The sequence below is a fragment of the Acinonyx jubatus genome, chromosome A2 (assembly GCF_027475565.1).
Source record: "Acinonyx jubatus isolate Ajub_Pintada_27869175 chromosome A2, VMU_Ajub_asm_v1.0, whole genome shotgun sequence".
NCBI lineage: Eukaryota > Metazoa > Chordata > Mammalia > Carnivora > Felidae > Acinonyx > Acinonyx jubatus.
This window is the reverse complement of record NC_069383.1, coordinates 79757053-79769220: the sequence shown is the minus strand read 5'-3', so window position 1 is coordinate 79769220 and position 12168 is coordinate 79757053. Positions and strand designations below refer to the sequence as shown.

The 12168-nt window shown below is 34.1% G+C and overlaps 1 protein-coding gene across 2 annotated transcripts in view; it reads right to left on the bottom strand.

Moving 5' to 3' along the window:
* Window positions 1–2293: 2293 nt before the first annotated feature.
* SEMA3A (semaphorin 3A) overlaps window positions 2294–12168 on the bottom strand; it is a 209683-nt gene continuing 199808 nt past the window's right edge. The window contains exons 17-18 of one of the 2 annotated variants that reach the window (XR_008296879.1): window positions 5013–10822; window positions 2294–2427 (exon numbers count right to left, since the gene is read on the bottom strand). Coding sequence is in view for 1 of the 2 variants with exons in the window: in XM_015068616.3 (XP_014924102.1) it covers window positions 10367–10822 (456 nt within the window). In the remaining variant the exon portion in view is untranslated. Of the gene's footprint in view, window positions 2428–3636; window positions 10823–12168 lie in introns of those variants that run through there. The other variant, XM_015068616.3, reaches the window with a different exon arrangement.

Below are 12168 nucleotides of genomic sequence, written 5' to 3'. Positions count from 1 at the left end.
CATCAGGTGGCCAATAAATGAAAGCTGTGTACAAGTTGAGTTGTGTTGTATTCGGTGAAAGATATTTAAACATAGCAGGACTGATCAGGAGCACTGAGAAACCTAGAGCCTAGAAGACACCCAGAGAGCTGACTTAGACTTAAGCCATAAAAGAAAGTCCAGTTCAATTTTCTCTGAAAGTTCTTTTCAGGGCTCCCATGAATATGTATACTGCCCACTGGCTTTGACCTTCCTGCTCTTTTCAGTTTATGGACAGTATAAAATACTTTTGCATAGTTCTTATTCTTTTTCTTCCTTCCAGCTTGTCTGATATTTACAGTAGTCTTTCCTGGGGACCCAGCCCAAGTGGTCTCTTAAAATTCCTATGAACGGAATAATTCAACTTCAAAGCTGCATTGTTATTTCATCTCTTTATGCTGCTTTTTATCAATTTCCAAGATAGTTAAAGCTGAAAGACAATACTTCAAACAAAAAGCAATTATTTAAGAAGAATTACCAAATAATTGAAGCCAATCAGTGTTCACACTTTTGGAACTTTTATTCTTTCCTACTAGACCTTGAAGCCCGTCAGATTCTGCTGAGACCTTCGTATTAGTGAACATCTGGATCATGTCATAGTTTGGTCTAATTTTTGCCTAACAGTTTCTTTGTGGATTTGCCTCCCACAACACATATGGTTTATTTCTTATGTTTATCCTTAGCTTGGCAGGGTTTTGAGGTGTCATGTCTCTTTTCATCTCTACTTTTTAAAGGGAGTGATTTTGCATCAATTATTATCTTTCTAGGTGTGAATTATGGTAGTGCTCTTTTTCATGTGTTCTTTACAGACTATGAATACATTCCTGTTCTTACAGTTTCTTCCTCTAAGTTATATCTTATTTCAAGAAATGCACTGTCTTTCTACACTATTTTTAATTTTGATCCTATTTTGGAAAGTTCTTCATCAACACTTGCAATTGCTTAGACTATATCTTGAGATTTTGCATATATAGAAGCACACTTAATGTAATATACTTTGTTTATTTGAGACTATATGAAAAGAAATATTTTGTTTTCTAGAAGACTGTTTATGAAATAACATAGAAATGTACCATTTTCTTTTTTTACATTTTTTAATGTTTATTTATTTTAAGAGAGAGAGACAGAGCGCAAGTGGGGCAGGGGCAGAGAGAGAGAGGGAGACATGGAATCTGAAGCAGGCTCTAGGCTCTGAGCTGCCAGCACAGAGCCTGACACAGGGCTTGAACTCACAAGCTGTGAGATCATGACCTAAGCTGAAATCGGATGCTTAACTGACTGAGCCACCCAGGTGCCCAAGAAATGTCTTATTTTCAAGCTTGGAAAAGCTAACTTTGAAAACTGTATCACACACACACACACACACACACACACACACACACACACACACACACGATTGTACAGAACAGTTGGCTAATTCACCTTTAGGATATATCCGGTGGGGTGTTGATGGCAAATAGTAGTTCTAAAAAAGTAGAAAGTAAAAGTTGACCTAGTTGGAAATTAAGATAAATGTGTTGACATCTTAATTTAATGACGTTTTATGAGAGGATAAAATTCAGGCACATAAGTTCTTTATCTTTAATTGGGAGTCCCTTAGCATTTCTTTTGAGACTTTTTAGGGGAAAAGCCAAGTAGAAAAGTCCTCAAGTTAATGATGTGACTGAGGGAAATTACTGTTATGGTTACAATTGTTACTGTAGAATGTAAAAAGGGAGGGATTATAGATATAAGAAACCAAGACAACAAGTGGAGGGATAAATGTCTTGAGAGGGTGGCAGTACATATACTCAAGAGCATTTTTGAAACATGAAAGAACATCTTTTTTCTCATTATCAAGACAGAACTGAATAAAAGTTAATATATATATCCGTAGTGTTGTATATCAATGTTAATTATTACCCCACCTCTATGAAAAAGTCTTCTATCATCTCTCCTACACAGAAGAAAGAACCAAGGTAGTATCTATTCTACAGATGGCACTGAAGCCCGGTGGTTAGGGGCATAAGCTCACCAAGTAAAGGAATAGAAATGACAGGTTTGCTTGTCTCTAAGGCCATTGATTATTTATTTTGCCTTATGAAAGAGGTGTTCTCTGCCTCTGAATCAACCCATATTCCATTTGCTCCTTCATCATCTGAGACTTAAGTCATATTTATAATAACGACTTATCCTTATTCCTTGAAACTGTGTTCTATTTTCTTTTATCTGTCCAGAGCTAATGTCACTTACCCTTGAACTTTTATTTCTATGTGCCATTAAAATCTCCCTGGTCTCGGGTTGATGACTGAAGATGAATTGGAGAAATAGGTCAATTAACTGTGGAATCAAGGTGCTAGCTGGGTCACAGGAGAGGCCATTTAATTTTGCAAGATGGACCGTTAACTGGAAGGAGAGATGTGCCAGATACTGTAGAAGGTGGAAGAGAATTGTGGAAATTATTTGTAACAGTAATTAATTTTAAATTATATCATCTTGATATATGCACCAAGTAAAAACATAATTTAGAAGATTATATATATTTAAGTTGAATACACATATACATGGGATGATTATAATTACTACTGTTGAAAACTGAGAATCTATATAGGATTTCTTCTGGCACTTATTGACATAGGTATTGATAATTGTTATATACCAAGAAGTAGCAAGTCAATGAAAAAGTATTTATAAAGTTGATCTAGGTATATATTTTTATTAAAATGCCCCAAAGTTTTAAAGTTTGTTTGTGGGATATTATCCTTGACATGTTAAATTATTGTGTAAGGGTACTGTTTCTCACAAAAGTATTTAAAATCGTTATTTAAAAATTGAAGTATTTGCTAACAAATATTTTTCATTTATAAAAGCAGACTTTATAAATGCCTATGTGATTCCAAAATTATTATTTCTTCTTTTGGTCACATAGTTAAATATGTGAAGAAAGCTCATCTTGTATCAATTAGAATATTCTCCTTTTTTTGCCTCATTTCAAATATTTAAGAAAGATGCATGAAGAAATCAGTATTTTTTCTTTGAAGTCTTTTTGTTAGAGAAAGTGAATTACAGACATCTATTCCATTGTTTTATAACTGAACATTTGACCAACTTTTCATTGGTACTTTCATTTTCCCTGTTTATATCTTACATTACCAAGTACCCAAGTCAATAAATTTTTTTCTTGGATGTACCTTGTTTTTGGATGATCTAAACTAATGCTTATTGTAGCGGCAATTCATTAAAAGTTTAAGACATTGTTTTCACTATGTGATTCAATAAATCATAAAAAGGTGATAAAAAGGTTCTGTTCCAATTGGATCAAATAACAAGATTGTAATCAGGGGTTTACAGTTGGCTGAGAGTTAGATCTAAGACAAGCCACTCGTGATTCTTCTCTCCTACAAAGTTGGGATAATAAAGTTGCCCTACTTCATATAAGGAGAATTGAATGAGAACACAACAATACCTTGAACGTTATACAGTGATATAAAAAATGTAGTATTACTATCACTAAGCAGTAAGTAGCTTTAGTAAGGCTTTATAATGCTCTATACTTCTGCTTACATTCATTTCATTAAATATTACAATATTAAATTATAAAACAATTCAATATTTTATAGTTTGTACTTAGATTTAATATGTACTGCTACAAATCAGTTAACTTCATGAAGATGTATAAACATTTCCTTTACACAAGTTCAAGAATGTTACTTCTTAGTAATGAATACAGAGCTACCTGATATGACATGATTTTAACAAATTTTGTCTGGTGACAAAGGGGAGCTTAGGAAGAAACCAGTATGGAAACAATTACAAATTATATTCCATTCTCCAATGAGGGGAGTAGGGTATGTTACATTTTGAATAATTAGAGATTTTGTAATCTAGGGAATTTGTTGTTGTTTGTCTTGTAAATTCTAGAGAGGCTAACAATAATGTAAAAGAGAAATCTTAATCAATAATGTCATGTATCTCAAGTAAGTGACTAGACTATTATCTTGGTCAAAATATAATAATCTTGGATATTTACTCAAACTCTTCTGAATAAATATCATTTTATAACTTTAAGAATTCAATATACTCTTTGACAGTACACTTTTTCATATGGATGCCAGTTTTTATTTCTGATACTGTATTAATATTCACTAAATAATAATTTAACCTATTTCCTCGGCCAAATAAAATACAACTAATTTCAATAACCAACCATTAGGGTCAAAAGTAACATAAAAAGAAAATGAGCAATATTTCTGAAATTGGTAGATGACAATATGCACATTTGAAACGTAAGATTTTTTTTTACCACTTTTAGCCAGTGTATAAATTCAAGTAAAATTTATGGAATGGTACAGAGAGACCCATATTAATTTGTTGAAATTTATCAGCAATTTAAAAACACTGAAAGAGAAAAAATATTTCAGGACTAATGAAAGTGTCATTCTTTTACTGAAATTCAAGGATGGAAATCTCCTAAAAATTGAGGCGTAATAAAAAATACCCTAAAATGGAAATGATGCTTGATTTTAGACACACAACTTAGTCTAAAACAGTGCAAGCCTTTCTGGAATTAGTCATCAACAAAACGATTGAAACATTAAGAACCGAGATACACAAATGACAGGGACTTTTTTTTTTTTTTAATGTATTTACTTGAGGTCTAATGCTTTAGTGAGATTTACAAAGAGAAGATGAAGTTGAGACTTCAAATTACCCAAATTGGAAGGACTTAAATACATTTATGAAAACTTGTGCTTAGGTACTGTATAAAATACAGTGTGTCTGTAAGTATAATGTTTAGATTAAGAGAAATAAAATACCTTCTTGTGTTATGTGAGAAAAGACTTGACAGTTTAATATAATGGTGGTGTTCCGTTGACAATTTCAAGAGGCAACTAAGCCTCCTCATTTTCTTGACTTTTTCTTTTTTGTTTTGTTTTATTATTATTATTATTATTGTTGTTATTATTATTTGTACACAGGAGTCTCTGCCTGTCAACTATGTGCACTAACCTCACCTGTATCATTGTTTAGCCCTGAAGCCCTCCATCTAGGGTATCCATTGAATAAACGAAGGCTTCATATTTTAATGCCATCTTTGATGATGTCTTGTTTGTAGGCCACCTTGTTAATTAGCAATGTTGGAACCTGCGTCCGAGTGGACTAACGCTAGACGAGTTGGGCGATGCTGAAAGCAGGTGACGTATAAGGGAAGATTTCATTTGAACTGTGTTAGACCAGCATGAGGAAGCTGTCTTCTCCCAGCCACTCACGTGTGGAATTCCGAATTCTGCAAAAGCAAGATTGGTTGAACTAGAAAGGAGATTATGGCATAAAGATTAGTTCAAAAATACTGTGGGAATACTGCCCATTGCTATGACTCCAGCTAAGTAAAGACAAAAGAGGTCAACATGAAGAGGGAAGATAGGGAGGGTGAACAAAATGGGGAGGGGGTAGAGAGAAGTGGAGTGAATGACACCATGTGCCAGTGATGAGAATGTAGGGTGCAAACAGAGGGCAATAAACCAAAATCAGGGAAAAAATAAACAAACCCAACACTTTCTCGGTAGTGGGGCATTTTATTTTTGCTTATGAACTCTGTAATTTATTTGGAATACCTGTTCCCATAATAAAAGCATTTATTTTCCCACCTCTCTTTCATTCTTTTTTCTGTTCTTCTTTTGCTTTATCTGGGCACATTTCTCATGTATGTCAATTCCCAGACTGCATGTCACTTATCTATCTTCTGAAGCTCTCCGTGCTCTCTTGAAATTCATCCCTTCCCCTGTGATCTCACAGCACCTTTATCCTCTGTTTGCATTTGGCACTCATCACATTGTGACCTGGTTCTTTCCAACAGTGATTTATTGAGCTTCTTCCCCATGCCAGCCATCATGATAGGAACTGGGGGTAGAGATAAATTAGATACAGACCCTGTGCTCAAGTAGCTTACAGTCTAGAAAGGGATGGGGGTGTAAACAAAGAATCTACACGTTTGTGATAAGTGTGGCAACAAAAAGTATAGACAAGGCACAGATTTAGTGCAGAGAAGGTGGTTAATTTCATCTAGAGATGGAAGGATCAAGAAAGACTTGCCAAATAGCATCAATGAGTATGTGTGGTAAGGTGTAAAATATCCTCATCGCCTACCAGTGCCTAGTACATAGTAGGCAGAAAAGATCTACCAACATAAATTAATTGCACAGGTAGGAGTCTGGGTCTAAAGTTCAAAGGGTCTAGAAGCCTAATTTCTTTATATTCGAAATCATCTTTTTGTTTGGTTGGGTTCCATTTGGTGCCTCTCCTTTTGCTTGTGTGTGCTTGCATGTTTGAAATTAAAACCAAGCTGTTTTCTTTGGGCTGGCTGACTGTGAAAATGGCCATACCATTCCTGTGGCTTCAAAGATTCATCATAGGTCCTCTTAGTATATTAACTTTATTTTTTTATGTTTGTTTATTTTTGAGAAAGAGAGAGAGAGAGAGACATAGTGCAAGTGGGGCGGAGGCAGGGGCAGAGAGAGAGGGAGACGCAGACTATGAGGCAGGCTCCAGGCTCTGAGCTGTCCTTACAGAGCCCAATGCAGGGCTCAAACTCATGAACTGCAGAATCATGATCTGATCTGAAGCCAGACCTTTAAACCAACTGAGCCACGCAGACGCCCCAGTATATTAACTTTAAAAAAGTATGTGTCTTTAATTAACTAGTGCAAGAAAATTGTTAGAAAGCAGATAAACTAATAGGCTTTTGCAGACTTTGTGAAAAACAATGTTTTCCTTTTTATGGAAACACGTATTTTGCAAACATTAACAATGAATTTGGATAATTATTACAGCTTTAAAATAAAAAGCATGGATGCCTTTGGCATTAGGCCAGTTTATATCTAACACATGATAACACAGTAAGATGATGTTGAATCTTGTCTATTAAGTTTGTCTTTGAAAACATCACAATGGATAATTTCCATTAAAGTCTGAATGCAAATTGTGCTTTAAAAATGAACTCATAAAACAAGCTTTTAAAATGTTATACTGATCACTTCATATTGATGAAATGCTTGCTTATGACCTTAAGGATAGGCAATTTCAGTAACAACTGTTGGCCATCCTTGTCAATCCTGAATGAAACCAAACTGAGCATGATAATGACACATTATAGAATTTCATCCCTATATTTCCTCTTTTAGGCATGACATAAAAAATAACAATATTTAACTTAAAGGGCATAAAAATGAACATCATCACCATAAATATAGAACTCAGTTTACAGATGACTAGAACGGAGAAATCTGCTAGCTGATTATGTAGCAACCTGACTCTGGTTCTCAGCATTTTCTAAACTTATGTTCCTTGACACCATATGCTACAGGGAACAGTAAAGACATCTGAATTCAAATATTTTGAAGAAATGTGTATTTAGCAACTGAATACATGCTAAAAGGAATAATTTACAGCAGCAGTTTCATTACATTTTTCTCTCCAGTTTTCTAGTTCCCATCTGAAATGCAGTGATAAATACAGATATGGAACATATTTACTACCTGGCAAAAAACATGCTTATTGAATGGGCACACACCCTCCGTCCTTAAATAGCACATAAACCACCTTGTCACCTGTGTGGGGAAATCTTGCATTTTAGGGTGATTTTGAACACACTGAAATGGAGTCCCTATAAAAAGTTGAAGTTTACTGTCCTTCCTCTTCTTTTCAAAATTATTTACATCTCTTCTGCCTAATGTATAGGTAGCAAAAATATTAAACACATACCATTGAAAATCACTAAATAATACATAAAGTAGCATTAAGTGTGCATTTACATGCATTTACATTATACATTTGATTTCAACTGGGCCATCATTTCTCTGCTGCGATGTACCTTTTTCCAATCTTAAGAGTGCTGTCATAACTTGCTTATGTTCACATGAGTGTCTTAACAAAGTTTCAACTCTGATGATACATGCATATGCCAAAGTCTACTAAAATTAAATTAAGTGGGACATTGATTATTTTTCGTGCAAACTGTCCCCTCTTAATACACACTGGCAGATTATGACTGTAATAAGAGCTATCTACCTGCAAGTTATATCAATAATTTTCTTCGAAAACTTAGACCTGATAGTTTATAAAGACATGCAAGTAGATTTCCTTGTTTTGTTTCTTTTCTTTGACGTCTAGACTTACTTTCTCTGGGTATTTCATAATGCTTAACAAAATGCGTTTGGATATTGGAAGGCATCCCCTCCATCCCTTCAAGTCCATTATTTTTGAGGACTACTATGAAATAAGATACTTCTGTTATTGCAAATCTGTTTCAGTTGAAAATTTAGAAGGAAATGCGACACCAAATTTTAGCACAGTTAAGATACTCCATGAAAATAGAAAAAAAATACCTATTTTTGGAGCCCTCTTTGTTCTTTGATTTGTATTTCAAACGTTGCTTTTTCTCTACAGAAATATGTCCTTCAAATAATTTAAAATTCAAATACTGTTTAAGGATGTACTTCTGTAAGTAACACCGGATTAATCAATGGAGCCTAAAATTGAATGTAGAATATTTTTAGACTTTCATTTGAAATAGGCATTAACAAACTGTTTATTCAGACAACTAAATTGAAACCTGAGCTCCCATCTGTGAAATATTTCAGCTGAGAATTTTTTTTTAAAAATTCACTGTAGTCTGAGGTGAGAAATTAGTGCTGAGTTAATTAGAATCCCAAGACAGCTAGAGTTAGAATTTCAATGCCGCTTTCATTAATTAGCAAGAAGATGTTTCCTTTGCAGTTTTGTGCATGATGAAGAATCTAGGGAGGGATTCCTGGAAAGGTGAGTGCAGTGCAAAAGAAACTATCATAATGTGGAAGGCCTTATAAACCTTGAAGGCAATGATTCTCAAGGAATCATGTTAGGACAAGGGACGAGGCAAGTCCTTTATTGAACATCTTTTACCTTATTTTATAAGTTGTTGGAGGAAACAAAAAGCTTTACATGACTTAAGTGTGAGTTGTGTCCCAGAAAACAGTTTGTATAAAAGTCACTCCCATCAACATGAAATGAATCAAGATGATCTGTTTTAAAACAGATCATTGCTTTAAACAAGGTGAGGTAAGAGACAGCTGATACAGATGTAAACAGAGTTGGAAAATTTGCTTTTAAGATGTTGTTCTGAATATTACTGATCTCTTTCAAGAAAATTAAGTGACACAAATGTAATTCCTAAAGGAATAATGAGAGTTTTTATGTGTCAAATATCATGCGGGTTTTCAAGCACAAAATTAAGAGATTTTCTGTTAATGCTATATTAAAACAGTGCTTATTATTTTCATGAAATACGCAGTTCCTTTTCTCCTTATTGAACCATTAGTTGCAACACAATGCATTGAACAAATCAAAATTGTTTCTCCTTTTTCTTCTGGTTAAATGTTCTGTTTTTTCTAAGAACATTATGCAAGTTAAAATTAATTTTGATCATGCTTAAAGAAGGGGGGTGTTATCTGTTTGACTTCCTCAGAGAAATAAAGCATAATTTATGTCCAGGTTTTAGGAATCAACTGTTAATTATATTTATGTGTTTCTTGAACAATATCGGCTATCCCTCTTGCAGAACTAAAAACACAATGTCAGGGGGAAAAAAGCAGCACACAATTGGAATTTGTAAAACAAAAACTATAGAGCACAATAACTATAAGACAAAAACCTACTCTAGCTTAGAAAAGAGCTAATTTTTACTGCATATTTGTCATGGTACATTTAAATTATAGTTTTAATAAAATACATCTTTAGATCAAAGCTGAAAGAAGACATCAGTAGTAGATCAGTGTATTCCATTTTTCCTCTGGATGATGGATGGTTTATGTTTTTTTATATTTCCACAGACCATTTCATTCAGTCTCATTTTACTCCTCCAGTACATATAAACACAAGTGCTGGTAGACAAAAAATATCCTTGAATCCAACTATATTTTGGAATATTCATCAGCTTCATAAATCCATGCAGTTTATTTTAGACTTTTAGTTCAATAAAATGGCTTTGCTGATGCAGTTTTTCTTCTTTAAATGGCAATATGGCAAATGACATTTTTATTTCTCAGGCAAAGAAGAAAGGGAAACCTGTACAATGAAATCTCATAGGAAACATTAAGTCTGCTAAAGTGAACCTCTGCGTTCACCTGACCTCTATTAGGTGTTGGTATTAGGAGGAAAGTCTGTTAGGAAAGTTACTCATGGACTTAATTTATAATTGGTGGAACTCAGTTGCATTTCCCACCATTGTAAACATCCACATAATGCCATGAAAAAAGTTCATGTATATTGCATTTTTTCCAGTTATTGTCTAGGCAAGTTTCTACTTGTTTGAGGTTTCTAGAGGTAATGCAGCTCAGACACTTCTGGGTGCCCTCTCAAATTCGTGGGTCCGCCTGTTTCTACCTTTCTTGTTTTCCTGCAAGTGCTTCCATTTGTTATTGTTCCCCTGGGCATGTCCTGGCCTTTGCCGACGTTGTTTTCGGTCCCTTTTCCACACTTGTTCACAGAACTCATCCATTGTGTTCAGATTGGGGTGGTTGATGAGCTGCATGAAGTCTCTGTACCAGACCTTCTGGCTAGGTGTCATGCTGTTGGACATTTCTTTGGTCTTAGAGCCATCTCCATCATCATCTTTATGAAGAAGCTCTTCCAAATGCTCTGTGTCGATGACTTCCAGGGTCACTTTCAGAAGAGTTTGCATGAAACCATGTTCCACAGCATGGCAGAGGTAATTGCCTGAATCCTTCCGCTGTAGGCTACGCAGTAGAAGGCCTTGTTCTGTCCTGATGATGTGATCATCCACTCTGATCTGGCAGAAGAAAACGGTAGTAAAAATATACATATTTAAAAGAAACAGAAGTTCTAAAATGCTGTCTCAGTAAAAACTTAGATTATGTGTTGAGGCACATTTTAAAGTTGATAAAATTTCTAGCTGAAGAGAGATGATACCATTTCCCCATCAGAAAAAGAGTTAGAAATTTCTGTAAATTGTTTTTAAGATACAATGGAAAATATTGGTTATCTACTATCTTAATAGAAGTTTTCATTATAATAATTTAAGATATTCAAGATAATGAAAGGACACAGATATACTTTATTTTATAAACTTGAAAGAAGGTATATAAATATAGGAGAAAGTTAACATTAAATCTTGGAAATACAGAACCATGATATTAGAAAACAGGACAGCATTAGAATGAACTCAGAAGATTTGAAAAAATTTAAGAATCAGCAGCAGTTGAGCAAGAAGAAAAATGCATAGGAGTACATGCTTAATAATTATTTATTCAGTTTTCTAAGTCTCAGGTGTGTCATAAATATAAAGATATGCTCTTGAATGTACCTAACCTTACTTTTATTTTTAATACGGTTTACAACAGACATCTCGGAAAGGCCTAAGCTGATAGTGTATAAAATTGTATAAAATCAACTTCGATGTTTGTAGGGTGTGATTACATATTCAACGATGCTTCAAATGTCAAAAAAGGGAGGGTTTTATATTCAGATTATGTTTGTAAAATTATTTGCACAGAATACATTCACAAATACCTACACAGTCCGATTAGTTACCCTTATTTAATATTTTTTAAAAGCTTAAAAGGCTCAGAATATGGAGATTTTCTCTGTACGATTCTTTAATTTCACACAGGAATAAATGAATCAATCCATTGATGAGGAAGATCTGTCTGATGCTTCACGTATAGTTCATACTTCATGTATAGTTCATACTCTTTATCCTAAAACTCCTAGCCCCGTTCCAAAACCTCTCTTCCTCATTTGAGAAGAAAGTCAGTAGAGAAAATAAAACATGTTTGGATAACAGAAGTAATTGAACAAAAGTTAAAATTAGTAGAGGATTTCTTTCTTTCTTTCTTTCTTTCTTTCTTTCTTTCTTTCTTTCTTTCTTTCTTTCTTTTTTTTTGTACAAAAATATAGATAACATACTTTCTTTGTAGATAACTACAAGGAAAAAGAAGACTCTCAAATATATCTCCAAATGGATTCTGGGACAAATTCTTATCAGCTCACCTTTGTTTCTCCGGTTCCTAGCACAAAGCCTGTCATATGATCAGCCTTCAGTGAATGCTTGTTTAATGAATGGACTATTGATGGGTTAAGAAAAGGATAAAGATTCACAGTATTTTTTTCACCCTC